General features: G+C 41.2%; 2 protein-coding genes and 1 long non-coding RNA gene across 10 annotated transcripts in view; 1 reads left to right on the forward strand and 2 right to left on the reverse strand.

Moving 5' to 3' along the window:
* Positions 1-3,037: 3,037 nt before the first annotated feature.
* LOC131249868 (methylecgonone reductase) lies at positions 3,038-8,398 on the forward strand. Its single transcript, XM_058250613.1, has 5 exons — positions 3,038-3,181; positions 3,787-3,962; positions 5,182-5,425; positions 6,906-7,085; positions 8,171-8,398. The coding sequence occupies exons 1-5, from the start codon at positions 3,077-3,079 to the stop codon at positions 8,396-8,398; spliced, it is 933 nt and encodes a 310-aa protein (XP_058106596.1). The 5' UTR covers positions 3,038-3,076.
* Positions 8,399-10,345: 1,947 nt separating this feature from the next.
* LOC131248269 (uncharacterized) overlaps positions 10,346-27,733 on the reverse strand; it is a 44,721-nt gene continuing 27,333 nt past the window's right edge. For 3 of the 8 annotated variants that reach the window (XM_058248469.1, XM_058248473.1, XM_058248468.1), the window contains 4 exons: positions 25,788-25,853; positions 21,943-22,017; positions 10,898-10,963; positions 10,346-10,807 (listed from right to left, as the gene is read on the reverse strand). In XM_058248469.1, the coding sequence (XP_058104452.1) occupies positions 10,748-10,807; positions 10,898-10,963; positions 21,943-22,017; positions 25,788-25,853 (267 nt within the window). In that variant the 3' untranslated portion in view covers positions 10,346-10,747. Of the gene's footprint in view, positions 10,808-10,897; positions 10,964-21,761; positions 21,826-21,942; positions 22,018-25,787; positions 25,854-27,733 lie in introns of those variants that run through there. The other 5 variants (XM_058248471.1, XM_058248470.1, XM_058248472.1 and 2 more) reach the window with 5 other exon arrangements.
* Positions 12,960-21,086, reverse strand: LOC131248271 (uncharacterized). Its single transcript, XR_009172180.1, has 2 exons — positions 20,848-21,086; positions 12,960-15,632 (listed from the first exon to the last, which is right to left on the reverse strand). It is a non-coding gene; the product is annotated as an uncharacterized LOC131248271 (long non-coding RNA).

Genomic DNA, 27,733 nt, shown 5'->3' on the forward strand with positions numbered 1-27,733 from the left:
GTAACACCTTACCCGGGTAACACCTAATCCGCTCCCGGCAATCTCACGGTGGTTCTCACCTGATGAATGGCATGGATCAGTCAAACACTCACACGTATCATGCTTCAGCATCTCCTCGTGTCGACCGCCCAAGCACCTCCTCAGGTTGATTCCTTGCCAGTAAGGCAATCTGATGAGAAAATCCTATCCTAAGCTTTGTGTCCTTCGCTCGAGGAAAGGGTTAAGATGCTGCAACCATTGTTTCCTAATGTAGATAAGCTTCCTCCGTACCATTAGCATACGGTTTCGTATCGGACGGGTTATAGGGTACAGCTACGAGTACCATATTACGGTAGAGCCATCTTTCTACCGCATATGTACTAGGGTAATCTATCAATCAGATCCGTCCATATAGTGGGCCTTATCATGGGCTGCCAGTCTTTCAAAATTCACACCTAATGGACAATCATATGAATTGATGTTTTTACTTCCTTGCTTTAATTGAGACCGTTTAGCATTTTTGTTTCCACCGTCAATTTGATGCCACCGATCAGGAAGTTAGTATCATCTTATCCATGATTTCTTTGAACCATTTTCCATCTGAATTCGGGACCACTAGATGGACGGTCCCAAATGATAAGTAACCATGCCATGTGTTCTACGAAGAGATGGCTGTACATATTTGGATTCTTTTTGACTCGACGCATCATCCCCCTCGTTTCCAAGCTAGCTACTCTAGCTCCGATTTTCGTTATCCCACAGCTCAACCATCAGTAAATAAATATGGAACAGGCCAAAGCGTGCTTTTCGAGCATATTTTGTAAATGGTGGTGACTCATCCGTTGGACACGTCACATAAGTCTGCGTCAATCCACACTATCTGAAAAGTGATTCTTTCTGCAGATGGAGCATGACCCAGAAATTGATGTGATCATGCGGTCTTAATTATCTGAATTTTGACCCATGAACATTTTATTTCTAGAATATCCATTTCACAACCACAAAATGGACGGTTGGACTCATCAGATCAGCACATATCTTGGAACATAGTCCATCCATAATGCGACCCATAATCCAGCTGGTTTAGATCAATATACTTACATGCCATGTGCAGGTGGAGATCACCTCACCACCATATAAGAAATGGTGCAAGACAAACATAAACAACACTCTCCCGTAAATATGAGATTAACTAAGATCAAGAAGCTGAAGATTCTCATGTAATCAAAGATAGGACAGTTGTTTGGGATCGTATACACCGAAGATCCGGTGTAATCACGGGTGTAAGTGACCACACCGGATCATTCCTCCAATAACGACAACAACAGTAGCAGCAACAAGTATAATAAAACCATGTGTTTTAGATCATGCCAACATGCAAAAATCCACAATACAGGATATTATTTTGTGGAATCCAAGTAAGGTTGCTGTGCATGGTGGCCCACCAGAACATGTGATCATAAGGCATTTTCTATTGCCGCCCTCTTAGTTGTATATTCTTCTTAGTCTGGCTACGTTACCATGCAATCGCAATTATCTACACGTTTATAAAAATGAGAGAGTATCTGCTCAAATCCCATGAGACAAGGAGGATCCCATTCCCTTGCTTTATTGCACTCTTCACATCTTCCAACCAAAATCTATCAGCTATTCCTTTGCAGTAAATCCCATTTCTTGATATTTACTAAAATGCCATCCAAGCTCTGAGAACTGCTTAGTGCGGAAGCCGATTGACTACTGAGTAAACTCTGTGGGACCTACTGTGGATGTATGTGTCTTATCCACGCGGTCCATCCTTTTTTTTAGATCATTTTATTGGATGAGACCAAAATCTAATCAAGTTCTAATCTCAAGTGGACCACACCACAGGAAACAGTGGAGATAATGTTGTCCACTGTTGAAAACTTCTTACGGCCCACAGAGATGTTTATCTGTCATTCAATCTGTTCATAAGGTCATCTAGACATGGATGAAGGGAAAACACAAATATCAACTTGATTTAAACATCTGTGGCCACCAAGAAGTTTTCAACGGTAGGTACTGTTTCCTGTGGTGTGGTCCAATTGAGCTTTGGAAATGGTTCAATTCTGTGTTCATGCCCTGAAATGAGCTAGTAAAACGGATGGACGGTGTGGATAAGACATATACATCATGGAGGCCCCCGCAGAGTTTATTCAGTATGCTATAGCGTGCTGAGTGGTTTTGTAGTGGTTTCATTTGGTTAGGGCCTAATCTAAACCGTCTCTATTCTCAATCAGTGCTTGTGCCCATGTATAAGAACCGTCCGATAAACTGGCCGCATTGCAGACTCCTACAGCCACAAAAATAACGCTGATCAGATGATCTTAACCATTGGATTACCAACTTTTTGTGATGTAATCTCTATCGGCAGTTGAAAAAGTTCAATGATGGCACAATTAGGAACGTTGGGTTAGCATTTTGTTTAAGATATGATTGATTAGATGAACAGCCAAGATAATCAATGGACCATTTATTAACTCGCCCAGAATTTAAAGCTTGAACCTGCCTGACCCAAGACTGAGTCCCTAACCGGACCCGACACGACCCATTTTATTGTAATCAGGCCGGGCTTGTCCAACCCAAAGGAAAAGGTATGAAAGATGGTGGATACAGACAAACATATCTATACTTATCGTCTATTAGTCTATCTTGCCTTTTGAGCTGGTCAAGTCGTGCCATCTAGCTCAGCTCGTCGGGTTGGGTTCGGTTCAATTCGAAACCATTTACTTGAATGGGCTGCATTTTCATCCCAACCCAACCCATAGGCATTTAGCTTGGCCCAAACATGCCTTAGAAACTACTCGGGTGAGTTGGCCCCACCGACCAGAGCCGACCCACTGCCACCTCTACCTGTATTTAATAATAATAATAATAATAATAATAATAATAATTGAAAGGAAGAGGGTACTGTCCTTCCCAAGGCGTTTGACCTACGATGAGGACAAATACCCAAGTCAATATATTTATTTATACACCATAACAGTTATATATAGAGAGAGAGAGATAGAAGAGTGCATGGACGTGTTTAAGGGTGCTGTAATAAGGATAGAAGAGAGTTAGAAGGAAAGAAGAAAAGATGAGGTTCCGATGCGATGCCAAACTACCTCTCATTGGATTCGGTACAGCTGCATACCCATACAATGGAGAGAGAATAGAACAAGCAATTGCAACAGCTCTAGAGGTGTGACTCTCTCTCTCTCTCTCTCTCTCTCTCTCTCGTGGGAAGATCATCACCATTGGCATACATGGGTTTCAATACAGATTGTCCAAATTGTGGATGGAGATGGCCCAAAAGTCATACTGATCGGGCAATCCTATGTTGGCAGTGTGAATTCAACCTATACAAAATCGGATGGTTAAGATTGTCGGATCAACATGATTTCCAGGATATGCTCCGCCTACAATGAGGCCCGCAATTTGGATGGTCTGGATTGATGTACACTGTGCCACTTACAAAGGTGGACTTCAATACAGACTGTCCAAATTGTGGGTCTTGTTGGACGGAGATGGAACGTTAAGTCACACCGATCGGACAGTCCTAAGTTAGCAGTCCGACTGATAAAATGGTTATAAGGATGGTAGGATCAACATGATTTCCAGTATATGTTCCACCTACAATGAGACCCGCAATTTGTACGGTCTGGATTGATGTACATTGTGCCACATCAAACATAGGCCTTTCATATATGATAAACCTATCTTAAGCCTGTGTTATTATCATAGCCTCTTAGGGTAAGTGAAAATGCAGTGTATGAAGTGTAACTGATCTGGGGATGAAAAATTCAGCTGGGTTACAGGCATTTCGACACGGCCAAGATCTACGGTTCAGAGACCGCCGTGGGGAGAGCTTTAACGGATGCGATTGGTGGAGGAAAGGTGGAGCGAGAGGACATTTTCGTCACTTCTAAGCTTTGGGGGAGCGATCACCGTGAGCCTGTAACTGCATTGAGACAATCTCTCAAGTAAGTGATAACACGAATGACCTTTTTAAAAAAAAAAAATTATAAAAACACCAATCCGTGTGATGGTTCTGCCGTCCATCTGGTGGGCCACGGCTAGAAATCGTGCAAAGTCTCTATCGGATTAATGGATTTTTGCATGTTGAAAGTGAACAGAAATTCATTTTTTGGAACCATCTGTTTATGGGCCACCCAACAAACAGTTAGGATTCCTGATTTGTGGTGGGCCATCCCCATCACTAGAGAGGAAATTTCCCATTTTTCAATTGCAATTTTGTCCACCTCTTAAATAAATAACGGTTATTTGGGATTATATTGCATGTGCCCTACTTATGCACCTTATTATATGAGATTGTCGAATGCTCCGAAAGCACAGAACAGGACACTTGGACAGTGCAATTAATCGGTCTGTACTATCCATTACGTCCAGCCCATGGCCCACTATGCGAAAATCAAACCAATCAGGTGATTCTACCCATCTGAAAATTGGCCGCCTTATTTCTACGGCCATCCATTTCCAAGCCAAGGATGGGATGGTAAGCATCATCTGATAAAGGAAAAAAATAAATCCTCAGAACCATAATCAATCCATGGGGAGACCCACCAAGTGGATGGTTCAGATTGTTGATCGGACATATTTTCCGGAAATAATCTGGATACTCCATTTTAAGGGTCTGGATTGGATGGTTAGAATCAGGGTCAGCCAGTAAGCTGCGGACTGGACCAGACACAATGCACGGTCCAGATCGACTGTGCAAACCCCGCATGTGTCCCTGGGCAACTACGAGCCCAAGACAGCTTCTCAATTTAATAAGAAATGCTCGTATCCTACCAGTTGGATGATAACTTACCATCCAACCAGTGCATAAGTTCCGAACTGTCATGTATATACGACATCCATCCCACCCAGAAGATTGGCGCCACTAATAGAATCTTCTATTGATAAAATCATCCCGACCCACTCATAAGGTGGGCCATGCCTGTATTTATTATTAGAATGCCGTTCATGCATTATTTTCTATAATGTGGGACACATGATCGGCAGATAGATGTGATTTTTTTATCAAGTAGTCTTCATGGTGTGACCAACCTATTAGACGGGTTGGATCTTACACGGACATGGGACGTTGGAACTTATTTTTTGGTTGGACGATTTGGAAATGAGCATTCACATTATAATAAGGCAATGGTTTAGATAATGTGGGTGAGTGATGTTTCCCAGGAATTTAGGAATGGAGTATCTGGACCTGTACCTGATCCACTGGCCAGCAAGATTCAAGACGTGGGCCAGCTATCCTGTGCCGACTGAGGACGACTTTGATGGCCTGGACATGGAGTCGACATGGGCCGGGTTGGAAAGATGCGTGGATTTAGGTTTGTGCAAGTGCATTGGCGTCAGCAACTTCTCTTGCACCAAGGTTGATAGACTCTTGCAACATGCGTCCATCCCTCCTGCTGTTAACCAGGTAATAAAACTATCACGTGAGTGCGTAGCACGTGTGTCCACGTGCATGCATAGCTTACATGTATGCGCCATACGAACATGGTTGGTGGGACATATGAGCGGGCGTGAGGTGGGCCTCACCGTGAAGATGGCCAGACATTGTAAGTGTACGTGACATCTGAGGGTTGCATAAGGTGGGTCAACCATCAGGGGCGAACGAAGATTACTTACTAACGCTGACAGTAGAGAGGTGGCTACTGGACAGTGCTCTGTGGGCTCCACCATGATATATTTGTTTTATCCGCACCGTCCATCTTGTTTTTCAGATCATTTTATATTATGAGCACAAAAATGAGATGGATCTAAATCTCAAGTGGACCACACCAAAAGAAAACAGTAATGATTGAAATGTCACCATTAAAAACATCCTAGGGCCTACTGTAACCTTTATTTGCCATTCAACCTGTTAATTATGTTACACGGACCTGGATGAAGGGAAAACACAAATATCAGCTTTATCCAAAACTTGTGGCCCCCAAGAGGTTTTTAATGGTGAGCGTTTAATCACTAATGTTTCCTCTAGTGTGTTTGTGGACCACATGAGATTTCTATCTGCCTCATTTTTCGGTTCGTACCATAAAATGATCCGGAAAATGGATGGACGGCATGGATAAAACACATACATCATGAAGGGGCCCACAGAGCACCGTCCAGTAGCTACTGGCCACTAATGACAGCATAAGTAGGCAATCCGCGTCCATCAGGCACCCCTTTCTAAAGAAAGCAGACCGTTTGAAAAAATGTCCGCTGTCCATGTTCATAGCATAGTTCAAAAACTCGACTCGATGTACAGCTGGGTAGACTCAACCCAGTCTTCATTCCACTCAGTGTGAGACATTTAAGAGTCATAGCATTGTTTTTAACTCAGTGACTCGTTCCGACTCATTCAAGTTTGACTTGTGGTATCCAGCGTACAGGCCGAGACGACTCGGTCGATACAAACGAGTCAGCAATCCATAGTAATACCCATAGTTCTAAAACTTTGAGTTGACCCGACTCACATAGAATCGAGTCGACTTAAGCTTTCAAGTTTTTGAGCTATGGTATAGATATAGACATTAAAAATGGGAAAATTAGTAAAGACTGATGGCAAAACAGGCTCACCTGTAAGTCGACTGGCACGTCGTCCAAAGGGACCCACATTCATGAGTTCATCATAACGGGGTTCACAATCTAGTCAAATCGAGTTGACCCGGCCAATGTTTTTAAGTCCAGTCACTAAGTTATAAAACTATATATGATCCAAAACACACACCTGGTCCACCTAATGAGTGAACCAGCCTGATTTTTCATGTACGACTCAGATGTTCCAGACGCTTGCCACTTCGGCAAATGTGTTGCATGTAAGCTAGGTGCAGCGAACCTTGGGCCCACATGCATACATGGTCATGGATCATCACTGTCACTCATCTATTCATGATGAGGTGTGTTTATATACGTAGGTGGAGATGCATCCCTTGTGGAGACAGAAGAAGCTTAGAGAGTTCTGTGAAGAGAGGAAGATTCAAGTGAGTGCTTATTCACCACTTGGTGGGCCAGGGAATTCCTGGGGATCAACGGGTGTGGTGGAGAACCCCATCATCAAGTCCATTGCTCTTAAGCACAGTGCCACTCCAGCTCAGGTGTGTTCTTCTTGTCATGTGCCTATCGAAACCTTTTCTCGGATCACTTGCAAGGAAATGCGTGTGGTATGTTGTCCATTCATTACGCCCTTACTATGGGGCCCACTTTGATGTATTTATTATATATCCATGCCGTCCATCCGTTTTACTACATCATTTTAGGGCATGACACAAACAATGAAGAAGATCAAAATCTCAGGTGGACCATACTATAGAAAATAGTGGTGATTGAACGCCCCACCATTAAAAACTTCCTAGGGCCCACCGTAGTGTTTTCATAACGTTTATCTGACATCCAACAACCTTTTGATAAGGTCAAATAAACCTAGATGAAGTATAAAAACAAAATTCAGCTTGATCCATAACTTTAGTTGCCCACAAGAAGCTTTTAATTCTCAATCACCACTGTTTCCTATGATATGGTCCACTTGAGATTTGGGTCTGTTTCATTTTTGGTCTCATGACATAAAATGATCCGGAAAAAAGGATGGACGGTATGGATATATAATACATGCATCAAGGTGGGGCCCATCCCCACTGTTTCCCATGATATGGTCCACTTGAGATTTGGGTCTGTTTCATTTTTGGTCTCATGACATAAAATGATCCGGAAAAAAGGATGGACGGTATGGATATATAATACATGCATCAAGGTGGGCCCATCCCCACTGTTTCCTATGATATGGTCCACTGAGATTTGGGTCTGTTTCATTTTTGGTCTCATGACATAAAATGATCCGGAAAAAAGGATGGACGGTATGGATATATAATACATGCATCAAGGTGGGGCCCATCCCCACTGTTTCCTATGATATGGTCCACTTGAGATTTGGGTCTATTTCATTTTTGGTCTCATGACATAAAATGATCCGGAAAAAAGGATGACGGTATGGATATATAATACATACATCAAGGTGGGGCCCATGGTAAGGGCCGCACCCAATCCGCAGCTCAAAAACTGGGCCTGATGAAGGGCCCAATCTCAAAGCCAGGAGTGTGTGTGTGTGTGTGTGTGTGTGTGTGTGTGTGTGTGTGTGTGTGAATTTGTGTTTACTAATGTTTTGTTTGGATTGGGTCCAAAACAGGTTGCACTGAGGTGGGGATTGGAGAAAGGAGCGAACGTGATCACGAAGTCCTTCAATCGCGAGAGGATGAAAGAAAACATGGGAGCATTAGGGCTGAGGTTGGATGAGGAGGATGTGATGGAGATTGATAGATTGGAGGAGTGGAAGCTCATGAGAGGAGAGTTTCTTGTAAATCAAACTACAAGCCCTTACAAGACAATTCAAGAGCTTTGGGATGGAGAGATTTGATTATTGCACTTCTCACTTCCTTTGTATTTCATTCATTACACTCGTCTCCATGTTTGGCTTGCCGATTTGACCAAAACGCGTACTGAATTTGGACCGTTCATCCTCTGGGTCTTACTGCTGATGATGGGCCATTGCCAAAAATCAGAGCAGTTGGACCATCCTAATAGTGTGATTTGAAGAGGAAAATGAATGTTTTAAAAGATGTAGACTAGTGGTCCACGTTTAACGTGCATAACTTCCATCATGGATCATCTAGCTGGGATCACTTGATTTTTGGGCCATGGTCCCAACGTGGATGGAAAATGCCCAAAAGCTTAGGATCTTTCAATGTGGACCATTGTGGCATTTATGTTCTTAACCATCTCTCTCTATGGGCCACGAATGAACAAATAGAACCAATGGTCTGGATTATAAAACGTGTGCCCCATTCGTCATAACTTAAAACCCAAGTAAAAATACAGATGCGGACCCACCATATGATAAAATTACTCTGCGTCTTCTTTTGGAGTGCACACGACAATCCACTCCCAGTATCCATATTTCGAACTATTTCTTACAAATGAAAGTAATATAAATTAAACCTGGCGTCCCTTTAATTTGATTTAATTTGGACCGTTTGATAACATTTCGATCATGGCTTTTCAGGCGCCACACGGCCCACACCTGCCAGGTGGCACGTGTGAAGGGCCCATGATATTTAGAGGGTGGCCCTCGCAGGGATGTTCCTTAATGGAAAAATCCCACCGGTCCATACTATTCTCAGGTAGATCACACAAGTGAGAAGAAATGGACGGCTATGAAAATGGATAAACCGTCTTCATCAAATCGTGAATACCTCATCTGATGCCTGAATTTTATTTTAATCGGACACATGCACCACAGGGATCAACCTATAAACATCGTGGATCTTGATGATCAGACAATCTAAAAATCATGTGGATCCAACATCAGTTGGACCACATGTGAATTTAGTTTTCTGGGTGGTGTGATCATTTTTTTTTAATGGTTGTGGCCCACTAATGATGGGATCACATTGCTGTTTTATTTATCTGATCATCATAGTGAAGTACACCTGTTGGACGATTGGATGTGATACAAACAACACGTGATGTCCACTCCCACTCTTTAGAAGATGTGGATGAGGACATTTTAGTCATTTCACCCTCCATGATCGGAATTCCGTGGTAAAAATCCCAAAATCTGTGTTTTTTTAAAATATAATCCAACAAATGGATGGTCAAGATCGATGACGGTATACAGTAAAAATGGTCTTATCATCCAAATACAATCAGGAATGCTAATTCATATACTTCGAGATAGCGGATTTCAGACCATGACCATGTGGCCCACATGTGTTGTGTTGTATATCCAAACTGACCATCCGATTTGCCAGCTCAGTTTAGGGCATGAACCCAAAAACGAAGCAGATCCAAATCACGGATGGACCATACCATAGGAAACAGTGATGATTGAATGCTCGCCGTTAAAAGTTTTGAATCAAGCTGATATTTGTGTTTTCCCTTTCCCTTCATCCTGGGCTGCGTGACCTTATCAACAGGCTGGATGGCAACAAAAATTACAGTGGGGCCTTGGAAGATTTTAATGGTGTGCGTTCAATCACCACTTTCCTGTGGCGTGGTCCACCTGAGATTTGGATCTGTTTCATTTTTGGGCTCATGCCCTAAAATGAACCGGCAAGATAAACAACACATACATCAAGATGGGGCACGCGGTCACAGCCTCAACTTGAAAAATTCCTCAACAAGCTTTCTTTTTTTAAAGCCTTACAACAAGCCCCACCAAAGTCCATCACCTATGACAACACCCACAAGCTTCGAAATAATATGCAATCTATCTGTAATGTATATTCTCCCACAACAGTAAACAGGTGAACAGATAGACAGGACAGCACAAATAAAATATATAAATAAATAAATATCACACCAGTTGGATGATCAGGCCCATCTAAAAGTTGGGCCTTGATTTTTATTGTTATTCCTACTCAAGCTCCAGGGGAATGAGAGGCAATCAGATCAAAGCTCTTCTCATTGACTTAATCTTGCTGGCAGTAACTTCAAATACAATATTAAATAAGAAAACTGATCGCCTCCAACCGTTCATATGGTATGACCCTTTGTTTTTTACACCTGAATTTTCATTTCCTATTTCGCCCTTAAATATATTCAATATTATCAAGGGCAAAATGCTTGAAGAAACTCTTGTTGGTTAGTTGGCCCACGACATGATGTAGGTGATTGGTTCTCATGATTAAATAATGCATGTCTGCACATACAAATACATTCCCACGGATATCACGCTACATACCTGCTTAGGCCTAAACTACCGATGTCATGTCGCCGATGATTGGCGGGATTCGGAGGGCACAGCAGAAATGCCTCGCTCGATACACTGAAAGTAGAAAATATTCATGTTAGTTGGATCCTGGAATAATGAAAATACTATAGGCCATTACTAAAAGAAGACAAAAAGAAATAATATACAGAATATGGGAAGCTTCCCACTTGGCTGCTCTACAATAACCAACCCCAATAGCTCCAGACAAGGCTGTGGTGATGACGACGACAATGATATATATTATACAGAATAGATATGTTTGTCATTTTGAAATGGTCGACGAATTCCACCATTTACCAAAAGCTAAGGTATTTGTCATTTAAACATGAGCAGTTTGGTTGGTCCAAGGTTTTCAGTTTTCGCCGTGCAGGAAAAAATAGGCGAAATGCCTGATCTTTAATCCGTAGTCTTTAAAATCTTAGAGTCGGTACGGGCATTCTTCTCCAGGACAAAAAATAAATAAATAAAAAACCTCCCTACGAGGTACTAACATAGCATCCGTTGCATAAAAACAAAACACTATCTAAGCAATTCACAGTAGCACATAGATCATGACAAACTCACGCATTGATGCTATAGAGTGGATGAAATGCTGTAGAATAGGCATTGACATTAGAATTTTCCTTCTGAAATTCAGGTGCCCCTGTTCCATGAGTAACAAATGCCTCCAACTGTTTTATCTTGTTCCAATAAATAATAGGGCCATCATGACAAGGAGAAATGCTGGAGCCATTTACGCAAAGAGAGATTGAAGAGGCAATTCACAGCAGATGTGCCAATGGTGGTGGCGTATGCTGGATCTGGAGTGGGGGCCGCCGATAATGCCCTACCAAAAATCAGGAATGTCCAATCATCAGATGGGCCACACATGAATGAGGAGAATGAACATATGGAAAAGTGATGACTGATGGTCTCAATATCCAATGTGCACTTGCGGCCAACCTGTCAAGTAGACCACCAGATTTTTGGTCATCCAAGGCACGTTCAGGGATGCCCCAACCTGATGAATGGCTTCAACCATTGTTCGGAGTATCCCCAATATAATCCATATCTCCAGCTCAGTGATACCGATAACACTGATGGTATCAGAAATTCAAGGTATCGGTCATATATCGCTAGTATCGTCGATGTATTGATATCACTATTGTATTGCGAGCATTTTTTACTGTATAAATTCCAGGTGTCGCGTGTATCGCCAATGTATCGACATTGCAATAATAATAATAATAATAATTTTTTTTAAAAAATTTGCTTATTAAAAAAATCCATTTCATTTTTTTTATGAGCGCATGGTTGTATGATGAAATGCATGTTGCGTTTGTCTATATGCATGGATGAATGTACAGATGGTTGGTTGGTTGGTTGGATGGATGGATGGATGGATGTGTGTGTGCATGTGTGTCCGTGTTTGTGTGTATGCACGCACGCATGCATGGATGGATCATGCATGTGTGTTTGTACGTATGTATGTATGTATGTATGTGCATGCATGGATGGATGGTTAGATGGATGGATACACCATTTTTCTCATGTTTCCCCGAGTCAAGGATACATGCTTTTAGGCCCCAATAAAAGGTAACTTATTATTTGATTTTTAAATATATAAATTGCATATTTTTCGCTATTATTTGATTCTTAAATATACAAATATGTGTATTTTAGCATCTCCTAAAGCATTGTTGAAAAATTCCATCATTTTCCCCATATTTCTCTAATGTTTTCCTCAGTCAGCGTTACATGCTTTTAGATCCCCATTAAAGAAACTTATCATGTATGCATCTTTTTTGCAATTATTTGATTCATAAATATGCAAATATGTGTATTTTAGCATCTCCTGAAGTTTCATTGAGAAATTCCACCATTTCCTTGTGTTTTCTCAATGTTTCCCTCAATCGGTGATGCATTTCCGATTATCAAACGATAATATCAGTGATGTCGATACATGTTTCCATATCCCCAACCAGAGATACATGTAACAATACCGATACTACAAATGCTCGCTTAGACCCCACATAGAGCTGTACCCGAACCGAGTTAGCTCGGTTAGCTCACTCAACTCAGTTCGAAACTGAGTTCGAGCCGAGTCGAGCTGATTTTTTGAGCTCGAAAAAATTTCGAGGCGAGTTCAAGCTTGCCCGAGCTCGACTCGACTCGGATCGAACCCCAACTCAAATCAAACTCATATCGAACCAGTTCGGTGACTCGGTTATTTTGATATTGATGTTGCTTATCAAGTGTTTGATGAAATGACTCAACAAAGTGTCGGCTGGTGGCGAGGAAGGTATGGATATGAAACAAATACCCTTGTATCTTGATTTTGATGTTGCCTACTGAGTGTTTGATGAAATACCTGTAAACTGCTGCTGCTGTTTTACATACAGTGAGAAATTGAAGGTGAACACCATGTGTTTGAGAAAATGCCACACAGGCTCGAACTCAGCTCGAACTGGCCCGAGTTGCTGACCAAACCAAGCCGAGCTGGCCAGTCAGGCTCAAGGACCGAGCCGAGCCAAGTTCGAGCTGGGGTCAGCTAGTGGTCGAGCCGAGTCGAGCTGTGCCAAGCTCGACCCGGTTCGACTCATGTACAGCTCTAACCCCACATATGCACCAGTTGACACACGTGCCACAAATCTCTTCTTCCATCACTAGTGCAAACCGCATCAGCATTTATCCTACAAATGAAAACTCAGACTCATGCCTAAATTTGAATGCTTGGTCAGAGTGATCAGTCCCTCAAAACTTATCAGCTAGTCTCAGAGGTTAAGGAAGACAATTGGGGCCAAGTGCTTCTGCCTGATGCTTACCCTCTCAGGGAAGCAGATGCCACAGAAGCTGGAGGACAAGCCCTTAGAAACAATACATATTATTGCTTCTGCCTGATCCTCACCCTCTCAGGGAGGCTGACACCATAGAAGCCAGATGACAACCTCTTAGAAACAGTACATCTTATTCACCTCCAAGCTCCTGTGGGAATTACACTAACTATTTCACTCCAAAATAGAACCCAAAGGAATGATATTCAGAAATCTACCATGCTGCGGTACAAGTATTCTCATCATTCTAAATGGTGTCTTTGATCCAATGCCTCCACATGACCATGAGATTCACAGTTGATTCTTGTTATCTGAATTTTTCAAATCAAGTGATGGCTTGAGGAGTTTGAATGATTATTGATTATTCTCTTTACAGTGGGACACATCAGTGAGTCAATTCCACTGCTTGACCTGCACTACTCTCTTGGGAAAACTAAATACTAGTTCAGCTTTTCTTTCCAGAAACAAATAGTAACACCACTATTATTCACAGACATTATATGTCTGGAAATCAAAGGGACTGAGAATCCTATGCATACCATGACAAATAAAAAGAGAACCAAGAAGTAGCACTTGAAATCTCAGGAATGAAGAGAAGTTTGGATCTAGAAGCGAAGAAGAGAGAAGAGAATAGACAGAGAAAGAGAGATGAGGCAAGGGTGAAGAGCGTTAGTTCCAAAACTAGCACACTAATGTTATTACTAAAAGAAAAGTACAATACTCCTCATGATTTCATAAGCTGATTGACTACAGGAGAAAAGAAAAAAGGAAGAAAAAAAATACACGCATGATTATAGATATCCTTCTAAGTCGCTCTACACTCCCCCTCAAGCTAGAGCATTGATGTCAATCATGGCCAGCTTGTGACATGCTCTATAAAGTTGATGACTACTGATGCCCTTGGTCAAAAAATCAGCAAATTTACCCTCGACATAGCATGCAAACCACCTTAGAAATCACCTTTTCATGAAGAAAGTGACAATCAACCTTGAAACATCCATTCATGGTATATTGGATTAGAAGAGATACAGATGGCAGCTAAATTGTTACAATGAAATGTCATCAAAAGAGAAACAGGAATATGCGGCTCATTCAACAAGATTTTAACCAAAGTAACTCGAACACCCCATGAGCCATAGCATGATACTTGGCCTCAGCAACACGCTGAGGCATTACTGATTCCTTCTTACTCTTCTATGCAATTAAATTTCCACCCGCTAAGGTACAATAGCCCATAGTAGATCACCGCTTGTGACTGACTCTGCCAGTCAGCATTAGCATAGGCTTCAACATGAAGGTGATCATGCATGGAATATAGGATACCTCGACTAGGGGAGCCTATTAGAAACTTCAAGATACTGTAAATGCATCCAAGTGACACGTACACCATGCATGCATAAAGTGGGTCATCATATTGACGGCATGAGCAATATCAAGACTAGTAACCATCAAGTATACGAGTTTGCCATGCCCACCAATCACTTATACATCCCCACATCTGGCATAAGTCACCACTACCAAGCTGAAGATAATGATGTTGCTCAATGAGAGAATGTGCCGGTCTAGCACCAAGTTGACCAGAAACATGCAGAAGATCATTGGCTTCCATTGAATGATCCAAATATTTAATATGGATGGTCAGATCCATCAAATCTTTGAACAAGCCGTTGAATGGGTATTTTGTGAGTCTGATGTCCAATTTGATGCCCTGATCTTTGATCATCCAGATTGTATCGTTATCTGGCTTCCATCTAATGTTTATGGATGGCCCAAATGCATTTGGATGCTAGATCCCCAATTTTTCTGCTTAGGTTCATAACACAACCCAAGCACAGATCTATAGCTACCCTCCATACCAACACCTCCAAATCTTCAAAACAACAACACAATAGTTTTGAATATCGGTATATTCTACTCTTGTGGGCTGACATGTGGGCCCAGGCCTAAGGCTCCTCTTTTGTTTTACTTTCCCATTGTTAAATAAATAGGATTGGTAGAGGACATCCAAACCCTAGTTCAGACGTCTCTCTATCTCTCTCTTTCTCCTTCATCCTTCTTCTTCCTGCCTCTCTTTCTCATCTCTTGTGGCCATTTTTCATCCTAACACACACGTCATCCAACGTGTAACATTGTCCATTGAATCCTCAATCCCGATCTAGAGATTGTTCATGGTATTAGAGCCAGTCTGATCCATCCTCTCGCATCTTGTTGACTCATCATCTTCTGGCAACACCATATGATCATTTTGCAAGGACTGTCGTTTTGATCGTGTAAACATCAGCACCACCTTTTATTTGTTCTCAGAACCAGTTGTGTTCCGCATGGGAGACTCCATCAATGGAGTGAAGACAAGTTGCGTCTTCCCTTTTCTAGATCAGTCAGATCTGGCCTCTATGTTGTTTATCCTTGGTGTGGAGATCTTGGATCAGTTGGATCCATTCCGAAGTTTCCCTCTTGCACATGCATTGATCTCCATTTAGATCTTCACGTTATAGAAGACTGGGTCCAACTTTGTTCAAATGCTGCTCTCTGTTATTTGTGGCCATCTGCGTGAACGCGCTGATCTCTACCGTGCTATATCTCAACCACGTTGGTGTTACAAACTCCTCGGGCAATCATGCTGTAATGAGAACTGTAGACTGGTTTTGATCCCTTTTTTTGACACGATCTGCTGTTGATCAATCATTGTGGTAACATTCATCCTTCTCATCTATTGTGCTTCGTATATTCAATTCATTGATGATGGAATTGAAAATCTGAAAATAAATCTGAGAATCTACAAACTGTTTCCATTAAATTGCGTGGAATTGATAACTACTTGCCATGGGCTTGATCCGTTATGGTCTTCTTACAATTGAAACAGAAGTATAAACGTCTCATAGAAAGTAGCCCAAGTGAAGAGTCCGATACCTTCTCCAAGTAGAAGGATGACGACTATCAGGTGATGAGTTGGTTTTCAATAGTATGGAAGAGCCAGTTTACAGTAATGTGATGTATGGAAATAGTGTCAAAGACATTTGGGATAGTCTATGGCAACTATATTCCACCAAAAAGAATATTCAACGTCCCTACAATATTTTGAATTCTAAACAATCAAGCAGGGAGATAATTTACACGAGCATTGTGCCCGATTCCGTGGTCTAGCCGATGAGTGGTATTTACATTATCCATTTTACTCAAGACAGCAAGTATTAACAGGAAGAAATTTTGGTCACTTAATTTCTTGCCAGTTTCCGGCCCTACTTAGACCTAATCAAGGCTCAGATCCTTAGAAGTGAGCAGGTCCCATCCTTATCAGATGTCTTTGCCCCTGTTCTACGCATAACCACACCTGCTTCTACCTCTATATCCTCTACACATTCTGACAATGCAGCCCTTTACTCCAATATGGGCAGCACTCTTAGAGGGGATCATCCACCCTCTAGAGGTGGACAAGGAGGTGGGCGCGGACGTGTTCGTGCATATGGACAGCCAATTCACTGCATCTATTGCAAGAAGAACAATCATACAGTGGAAAAATGTTGAGATTTATTGAAGAAAAGCGGAGTTTCCGTTCCTCCCCAGGCGAACCCAGTCATGCCTCGGGGGAGGAATCTTCTCCAAGACCAGGCCCATCAGTCATGGTATCTCTCACAGATTTGGGGAAAAAAAATTGGTCATGCAACAGTTCAAGACTCTAGTATCGGTGCCTCCACTTCACTTGCAACTTCAGGTAATGCTTTAGTTGCATCTGCTGGATCATCACCATGGGTGATTGATTCGGGGGCCAAAGATCCTATGACAGTTAACCAGTCTCTTCTTTCTTCTCTTGATTGTTCTAGTTCTTGTTTACCAGTTTCTTTAGCTGATAGGTCCCTTTCCACAGTTTTAAGGAAAAGGGACGACTCCTCTTAGTTCTCATTGTGATTTACATTATGTGCTATTTGTACCACAATTTCCCATAAGTCTTTTATCAGTTAGTAAACTAACAAAATCATTAAACTGCTCAATCACTTTCTTTCCAACTCATTGTGTTTTCCAGGACCTCCAAACCAAGGCGACGATTGGTGGGGGCCATGAGATGTGTGGACTTTACTACTTTGAACCAAGTTGTGTGGACTCTACCCTTCCACATCATTGTGGCATGCCCGGCTTGGTCATCCATCCACCAGGTAAGAAAGCTTTTGGATGTTGTTGGGTCTATACAATTAAGTACCAACCTGATGGGTCAATTGAACATCTTAAAGCACAACTTGTTGCAAGGGGCTATGCGCAAACTGTTGGTGTAGACTATAAGGAAACCTTCTCTGTTGTCGCAAAACTTTTTTTTTTACACACGCACACTCCCACCCACACACCACGATGGGTACTCGAACCCATGACCTTTGTGTTGAAACTCTTTGAGTCTACCACCAAGCCATGAGCAAGGACCTTGTTGAGACTCAAATATTGCATAGTTTCCCTCATTTATATCTTGGTTTTATGAACATGATACTACTTAATGTTATATTTTATGCACGTTCATGTTGCAAGGTGAATCTAAGAGCTTAGATTGAAAAGAATGCTAAAAGCATAGATTTAGTGCTCAAGAATCACCAAGGCAAAGGAGGGATCTTAGGAGACCAAGAACGGAGAATTCTCATGCCAAAGATCCAAGAAAACCAAGTACAAAGGATGGAGAAAAGATTGGCAAAAGTACAAGTTAAACAGCAGAAAAACAGGACAGTTCGGTGCCACCTACTGTCATTTCGGTGCCACCGAAAGTGCACAAAACAATCTAGCAAGAAAATAGCTTAATTCGGTGCCACCTAATGCCATTTCGATGCCACCTAAGTACTCCGCACATACAATTTCAGATGCGATAAAATTCAGATATGATTTCGGTGCCACTGAACCAACTTCGGTGACACCGAAATCGCGCAGAGCTGTAACGCGGGGCCGACGCGGATTGCGAAATTTGAGGCGGTTTGCAGAAATTCCAAGTCAGTGGGAAAGGTGGAGCTTCACAACTATAAATAGGAGTCTCTAAGACGTTCCTAGGTATCTTCTAGGGTTCAAGGAGTGGAGCAAAAGGGTGGAGTCGTCGTCCAAGAGCTTTCTTCTTCGTTCTTTAGTTTGTTTGAGAGACTTTAGTTCAATCATATCTATGGTTGGCTAAACCTCTTAGCTAGGGCTAAGAGGTGAAGCTTGTAGCGTGATTGGGATATTTACTTTGCTCTGATTCATGTTTATATTTGAAATTCATTGAATTCTAGTTGATTCTAAGGAATATTTTCAGTTTTTAATGGTTTGTTGTGACTCAAATTACAATAGATCTACAATAGCTTTAAATATCTTTTTTTCTATTTGAGATTGTGGATTTGGTAAATCCTATTGTTTGTCATCGTCGTCTCCGAGGCATAGTTGGGTGATGGAATCCCTTCCAATTCACCACAATTCTCCTTCGTTGAGGCTAGATCAATGAGAAGTTCAGAGATTTGACCATCTCTTTTTCCAACTAGATAAGATAGGACTCTGATTCTAGTTGGATCTCTTAAATTAAGCAAGGTAGCATCTCAATTGCTACAAGTGGATCCTTGACGCCCTAGTTCCCACTTTTAATTGATACTTTACTCATTATTCACAATTACTCCTTTAAATTCAGATTTCTACTTTAGTTCTTTATCTAGCTCTAGTTCTAGTTAAATTCAGGGGGCGTACAAGTTTAGTCCCTGTGGATTTGACCTCGATCTCAACGAGATTATTACTACATCGTGACCCTACACTTGGGGTTGTGAACAGACCCCTCCCATCGCTAGACTCAATTCCATTCGGGTGCTTATCTCTATTGTTTCTAATCAGGTCCGGCCTTTATTCCAACTTGACGTGAAGAATGCCTTCCTTAATGGCGATCTTTTCAAGAAAGTGTATATGGAGCAACCTTTGCGATTCATTGCTCAGGGGGAGTCTGGTAAGGTATGCAAACTGCAGAAGGCCATCTACAGTTTAAAATAATCTCCTCAAGTGTGGTTTGAAAAATTCAGCGAGTCTCTTTTGGATTTCGATTTTTACGGATGCAAAGTAGATCATTCAATGTTTGTGCGACATAGTCCCAAAGGAGTTGTGATCTTAATCGTCTACATCGACGATATTGTCATTTCTGAAAGTGACAATGATGGCATCGCCAAAGTGAAGAATTATATTCACGAGCAGTTTCAAACAAAAGACCTTGGTTCTGTGAAATATTTTTTTTCGGAATTGAGATGGCACGCTCCGCCTCTGGAATTTTATTGTCTTAGCGAAAATATACACTTGATCTATTACGTGAGTCTGGTTTGCTGGGGTGCAAGCCCTGTGAGACGTCTATTGATCTGAATCTCAAGTTAACTGATGATCTAGGGGACCCTCTTGAAGATGCAAAGAAGTACAAAAGACTAGTGGGAAAACTTATATATTTGACCGTTACACGTCCAGACATTTCTTTCACCATTATAATAGTTAGCCGATTTATGCACTGGCCGCATACATCTCATCGGGAGGTTGTATTGAGAATCTTGCGCTACTTGAAGGGTGTGCCTGGACAGGGTCTAATTTACAAAAGAAAGAGACGTCTTATGATTACAGCTTATGTTGATGTAGATTAAGTCGGGTCCATATATGATAGAAGACCAACCTTGAGCTATTGTACATTTGTAGGAGGGAAGCTTGCCACGTGGATAAGTAAAAAATAATAATAATAATAAATAAATAAATAACAAAATGTAGTGGTGAGGTCTAGTGCAGAAGCTGAATATCGTGCCATTGGGCACGCTATGTGCGAGCTCTTGTGGATAGGTCCCTCCTTCAAGAGCTCCAACTTTTTTATGGGACACAAATGACATTATATTGTGATAATCAGGCTGCTACCCACATTGCAAATAACCTAGTTTTCCATTAGCAAACAAAGCACATTGAGATTGCCCCTTTATACAAGAAAATGCTGCATCGAAAGAAGTTGTTATGAAGCATGTATCATTCAGAAACCAACTTCCTGATATTTTCACTAAGGGTCTGTCATATGCACAAGGTGCAGGAATATGTAACAAGCTGGGCATGATTAACATATATGCCTCAGCTTGAAGGAGAGTGTTGAAAATCTATATCTTCTCCTCTTATGGACTGAAATGTGGGCCCGGGCCTAAGGCCCCCCTTTTGTTTTATTTATCTATTGTTAAATAAATAGGAATGGTGGAGGACATTCAAACCCTAGTTCAAACGTCTCTCTCTCTCTCTCTCTCTCTCTCTCTCTCTCTCTCTCTCTCTCCCCTCCATCCTTCTTCCTACCTCTCTTTCTCATCTCTTGTGGCCATTTTTCATCCTAATACACACATGCCATCCAACGTGTAACACTGTCCATTGAATCCTCAATCCCAATGTAGGGATTTTTTTTTTTTCAAATAGATCATATAATCATATCTAACCAATGGTTGGACCCAAAACTCCAAAGAATGGGTGAAACAAAAAACATAAAAACCATACCACAATGGATTGAGGCAATACCTACTTCTGAGGTGTTGGAAAATATCAAATTGATGCCACACTTCTCCACTCTTTTCCACACAAAAAAAAATAAAATACGCACACACATAAACAAAGGTATGGACAAGAAATCAAGGAGCAATTTTTTAAATATTTCTTTAAATTTAAGAAAACATGAATCAGAACTCACCAAAAGAAACTCCAGAAAATCACCTGAAATCCTCTAAAATCATAGTCAACCAGGTTATATGATTTTTCCCTTGATGGAGACCCTTGGACATACAGAGATTGCATCATCTATATGGCCCGATGCATCAACAGTGGACCCTACAAACCTAGGCTGTGATAAGCACTCCAACCTAGCTATGATACCAGCTTGAAATCTCATGATGAAGAAAAGAGGAGTCTAACTCAAGAAGTGAATAAGAGAGAGGAGAGAAGAGGCTAGGGCAGGAGAGCATGTGAGTTGTGTGATTAACATGTGAATTGTGAATAAAATGAGACCAATATGGTACCTGTACTCCTCACAAGTACATAAGCGGACTACCTGAAAGAAGGAAAAAAAATAAAGGGATACACACATGACTATAGATATCTCCATACATCTCTCTACAGTAGCAATATGATAGCAATCATGACATCACTACAATATATACCTGTATCTATGTACATATAAAAATACATGTGTGTGTGTTGGTGGGTGTATTTTTTGTTGGTGCACTTATTTTAATGGGTGTTGATGAAAAGCCTATCCAGACAGCTGAACTTCAGTTGCATCTTGAACTTCGAAAAGAAAAAAGAAAGCAATCAGCATATAAGTGCACCCCGGAATACTGCAGGACACAAAATCAATTGCAAGTTGCATGGGCCATTTTAGTTCAACTTGAAAGAAATAGTTACCTGTAGAAGATAGCTGTGCAGCCAATCCAATGTTTGAGGGAATGTTGTTGCTGAAATATTGACCACCGTCAAACCCTGTTTCAAGAGAAGTATTTGCAACAGCACCATAGTTCAGAGGACATGACAACCCAAAAGAAAATCATAGTTTAAAAACCCGAAAACTTGACTCGAAGGACATTCGAGTCAGGTCGACTCAAAGAGTCAACGCAACTTGACTCGATGGTCAATGACTATAAATTAAAAAGGATAGGATTGTTGATAAATATTTAAATTAGTATATTTGGTATAAGTTATAGAAAATGCAATGTACTTATATAATGTTAGTGTGTATTTATGTGTGTGTGCATGTACACAATGTTGTGTGCTCTTGATGAGCATGTGTGTGTTTCTAGTGATATAATAAAAGGTGTTCAGGTCGTGGCCCTAACATGCAACAAAGTGTTTTTCCTTCAAAACCCTCTCTTCTCTTACACTTTTCATTCTCTTTCCTTCTCCTCCTCTTCCTTCCCCTGCCTAAATCCACTCAACTCAACTTGGTATCAAAGCAAGGACTTTCCAAGTTGATTGGAGCTTCAGGAGCCTACTGATGTCAGCAATCGTACGGTTGACGTCAGCATCTATACATACTATACAAACAGTTTCTAATCTGGAAGAGAATGATTTGATGCAGCTCGAATTGAGAAGATTTTTGGTGATTTTTATGGGATTGTTTGGGCTGATTTGAGGTGCGTTTGGGCCCTTTTTCATGACCAGCTGAAAAACCCCAGATTTTCTTTTTCTTTTTTCTTTTTTCTTTTTTTTTCGATTTGTCCCAAATCGGTAAGTATCTTTTGGGGGTTTCTTCTTAGGGTGGATTGGTTTTACCAAATTTGGGTATCCATGGAGTTTTTTTTATCGGGACTCAGGAGGGGGGGTTTTCGATGGTCTTTTTGGCCTCTCATAGTGGACCAGTTCTACTGTTTTGGGGTTCTGGGGACCTTGGACATACACCAAAACTTCTTTTTTTTTTGTTAGCTTGTTAGTACACCCCACTGTCAGTTCACACTTCACTGTTAGCCACCCCCACTAGGGATCGATACCAAGACCTCGGTGTTGAAACGAGGTATCTTTCACTCAGTCTACCACTTGAGCTATGGACCAGGGTGTGACACACACCATAACTTCCGGTGTATATGTGGTGTGCTCTTTCATCTTCGTTTGCCAGTGTGTTGTGCTTGTGCAAGTCAGGTTGTGGAGTTTATTGTTGTTTTTAGTCTCTCCTGCTCTTTTTGGAACCCCAGCCCATAATCTGAACCCTAGTTTTTGTGGAAATCTGACCTTTATAGGTTTAGCGGCTAACCTAATCATGTGAGCACCATTTTGTGTATTTTGTTGCTTGGGTTTCATGTTTATGAACCCCTATGGATGAGAAAATATCTTCTGGATCTAGTATGGGGTCTTTGGAATCTCATCCCTTGTTGATTACAACAATTAAGTTGAATGGGAATAATTATTTACAGTGGGCTCGACCTGTGAAGCTGTTTTTAGGGGAAAGAGATAGACTTTTGTATATATTGGATTAAGCTCCAGATTCTACAATGAGAACTACCAAAGTCATGGCTTGGCTGCTTAACAATATGGAACCAACTGTGAGTAATTCTGTTATGCTTCTAACCTCGGCAGAAAGGATATGAGACACTCTTCATGATATGTATACGGAAGCCCATAATATATCCAGAATATTCACATTGATCTTAAACATTGGGAGATTTCAACAAGATTCAAGATCCCTGAAGGAGTACTTTTCGGCTCGTCAAGGTATGTGGGATGAGTTAGACATCTATCATCTCCTTTCCTCCAACTATACAATGGATTACAAGTATGTATGGAAGCAACACGAAGAAACTAGAATTATGTATTTCCTTACTAGTCTCAACCCTGAGTATCATGGTGTTCAAAGACATTATAGTCATAGATCCTCTTCCTTCTCTAATAGCTATTTACACCATGTGTCAAAGGGTCACCACATCATTCGCCTCTCCCTTTGTTTTGCTGGATTGACCTACATATGTTGTTGGAGATCGGTCTTCATTTAGCCATGGGTCTAGAGCCCCAGCATGGGGTACTTAAGGACATGGACGAGATTCTGGATCAAGTTATCGAGACAGGGGTCGTGATGTTGATCTTAGAGGATGTGGTAGTCATGGTCGTGGTGGATGAGGATGTGGATGTGATGGACCTCACGCTTGTACTCACTTTGTTGGTCGCCCATCTTGAGCAGGTTTGTCAGTGGTTGGTAGTGTCTCCACTAGTTCCGAGAAGACTTCAGAGTCGACTGCAGCGGAGCAGTCTGCCTCAGGTGATTCCATTCTCCTGTCCTGTGAAGCCTATGATGCCTTGATGTGATTGCATGTTTGTGAGGCCCTTGATACTTCCAGAGCCTCTATAGCCCAGTCAGGTGATGCCCTCCATGTATGTGCATGAGGTCCCTAATACTTCCAGAGCCTCTATAACCCAGTCAAGTGATGCCCTCCATGTATCCCCTCATACTTCATGAGTCATTGACTCTGGAGCTACCTTACACATGACTGGTAAGCATCATCTGTTTAGCTCCTATTTTCCTTCTATCCAGTCACACTTTGCCCATGTGGTTATCTCTTTGGCAGTGAATTTGTCTTGGCCCCTATTTCAACTAGGTGTGAAAAATGCATTCTTACATGGTGATCTTGTTGAGGTCTATATGGATCAGCCTCTCGATTTTTCTGTCTCACAATCCTCATGGTTCATTAACTCTGGAGCGCACGAAGCACATTGAGATTGATTGTATTACTTCATTTGAGAGAAGGTTGCTAACAAGGAAATCGTGACTCCCTTTGTTCGCTCCAAGGAATAGCTAGCTGATGTCCTTACCAAGTCTTTCAGTCGGGATTCTCTTCTCTATATCACTGGCAAGTTGGGAATGATCAACACCTATGCTCCAGCTTATAATGTTAGGGTGTATTTATGTGTGTGCATGTACACAGTGTTATGTGCTCTTGAGGAGCATGTATGTGTGTTTCTAGTGATATGATAAAAAGTGTTAGAGTTTATAGCCCTAATATACAACGAAGTGCTTTTACTTCAAAACTCTCCTCTTACACTTTTCCTTCTCTTTCCTTCTCCTCTTCTCTTCCTTTGCCTAAATCCACTCAACTCAAGTATCATAAAATAAGAAAGCAATTAGTTGTTGCATAGCTCGCTGATTGAATACTCTGCATTTCTAAAAGAGGTCTTGGGAACAAATCGCACCCACCTTTCTTTTCTTTTCTTTTTTTACTTCTAAATTAAAAAGAGGGCTCGAAAGGCGACTGAATCTGTCTGAATCGGAGCAAGTCACGTGAAGTCAACTCAACGAATCTCGCTGTGACTCAAATGAGCCACTCTCATATTTGAGTTTCTGAGTGACTCTGCTCAAAATCTCGCCGAGTCGAGTTGACTTGGCGGAGTTTCAAGTCGAGAGAGCGAGTTTTAGACTATGCATGAAAGATTTGTTCCTCATGGATTACATGAGGACAGAGAACAGAGCATATGAATTTTTTCTCACTAATTTACCATAAAAGATTGGGAAATTTGCAGAATATGCAACATAGGTACCACTCAATCCATGGTCAAAATTTTATTAACGCATGGTTCAATGAAGTTAATGCACAGATCATGCTCATTAAGCAGTATGTAACATCATGATGCTACTTGAGTATATCATATACAAAGCATATGAAGAGGAAAGTGATCTAACATCATGGAACAGAACTGCTTGCTAAGATGCTGACATGACTTCATCCCATTTTCACCTATTTATCCAAAAAGAATACTAAGAAGGAGCATACCTGTGATCCAAATGAGCAAAGATATTCCTGAATAGTTTTTAAATTTCTTATTAGCTTATCCTTATCCTGCAAATTTTGTCAAACAAAATGACTGACTGTTAACATAAAGTCCACCAAAAAACTATCAAATTTGCAGTATGTGAAGCACAGTGAGTATGAGAAATGAACAACTTTTAACTAGTTATTCAAATTAGAGTATCTTGCAGCAATGCCTAAATAGAGGGAAAGAGCAGATCCATTTACTAATTTAAGAGAGAAAAATTAGAAGCCATCATAATGGTATGTGTTGGGTTGTTTTCACAAGGCCTATAATGTTGGGATGTTTCAATTCTTTATGAAGTTTAGTTCCTCAAAAAGATAGTAAAATACAAATAACTCATCAAGTCAATGCCGCCTGTTCATGTCATTACCTGAGTCAAACTCATAAAATGTCAGGCTTACTAGTACATTGAATCATACATGACTTGAGGAAGATGAATGAGTCAAAGTGCAAGTCATGACTCTTGAGTCATGACCCAAAAGAAATCTTTTAGCGGTTTCTAGGCTATTTCTCTCTAGCTTCACATCATCATCTAAGCCTTATACCAACAAAGTGGGATTCGCTACATGAATCATGTCCCACCATTACACTCTATCAAGCTTGAAATGTCAGATTGTCAGGATTCATGAGAAAAAGCTAACTCTTACGTTAGCATAGGTATGGTTTTAATTCAATGGCCAGATTTACACAATTCTAGGGTCAAAAAATTAGGGGTTTTGAAGGTGATTGGGGCTAAGTCTTTACCAAATCAAAGAACGAAGGGGGGAAGAGGGTGTACGACTGTCCGTGCACTTGTATGTACGGACAGGGGCAGATGGTAAACTCTTTCGTTTTGATCGATTAGGCCTAGGCTATGGTTGTAGGATGATGGGAAGTGAGACTGTGGAGTATGTTGAAGGGTAAGGAAGATTTTGGTTCTAAACTTGAGAAATAGAAAAGATGGGAATGAAAAAAAAATACATTTTAGAGAAGAATAAGATAGAGATGATGAGGATAACTAGGCTTCACACCTTTGGATTCACACCAAGTAGTCTCTTTCACAAGAGAATCTCAAATCACATGAGGAGGCTTTTCCAGCAAAAGAGACTTTTTTTCATTCCAAAATAATGGACTAGGGTTGGATGTTCATCCCCCCCAATAGTCTCAATAAATGTGTTTTGACAAAAATACCCCTCAATAAAAACATACCTCACGTCCCATGATGCAATAATCTGAAAATAACTTGTCCTAAACTATAAATAACCATCAAAAATATAAAATCGGCTAATTCTAATACTAATTATCAAAGTGATCAAGAACCATGATGATCCAACTACCCAATTGAAGGATCCATGCAATCCAATGGTCCCATCGCCATGTCCTCGCGATCCAGTGGTCAAAACTCCTCAAACCCACATGCATCTTCCTAGTGCAGGGTATTCAAAGATGCACAATCATGCATATAGGGTCTTCGAGTCCTCATGTGGCCCACCTGGGCTCATGTACAAGTCATCAAGCCAAAGGAAACGTTGGGTCGATCTCCTCCTCCTCTGGTATGCTCTAAATGGTCGGATGTCCTCATCAACTCCCCCAGACTGAGAAGATTTCGCCTCTCGCGAAATAAAGTTGCAATACCGCTCCAAAAGATCCGAGTCAAGTCACTGAAGATTCGCCCCTGTGATCCACATGCAATCTGAAACTAGTCGATGTTTCCACTTAACAAAATATTTCTGAAAGCCCCCATGTCAAGTGGAAACCACATGCTCGTCCAAAATATCATCTATCTCTTCTCTGCTCGTAGGTATGGATGGTAAAGGTGGTAGAGGCTAAGAAGAATGGTCAAGTAAGGTCCATGGGCGATAGGACAAGTCAGGTGTGTCATCATATGGGTCAGAAGAGGAGTCTCGAAAAGGCACAAGATCTTCCA

Source organism: Magnolia sinica, chromosome 6 (assembly GCF_029962835.1).
Source record: "Magnolia sinica isolate HGM2019 chromosome 6, MsV1, whole genome shotgun sequence".
NCBI lineage: Eukaryota > Viridiplantae > Streptophyta > Magnoliopsida > Magnoliales > Magnoliaceae > Magnolia > Magnolia sinica.

Bases quoted from the DNA above. Each gene is read 5' to 3' on its own strand.
- LOC131249868 (XM_058250613.1), top strand. From the start codon at position 3,077: ATGAGGTTCCGATGCGATGCCAAACTACCTCTCATTGGATTCGGTACA. The intron at 3,963-5,181 runs GTAAGTGATAAC...GATGTTTCCCAG, and splicing joins GCATTGAGACAATCTCTCAA to GAATTTAGGAATGGAGTATC. The intron at 5,426-6,905 runs GTAATAAAACTA...TTATATACGTAG, and splicing joins TCCCTCCTGCTGTTAACCAG to GTGGAGATGCATCCCTTGTG.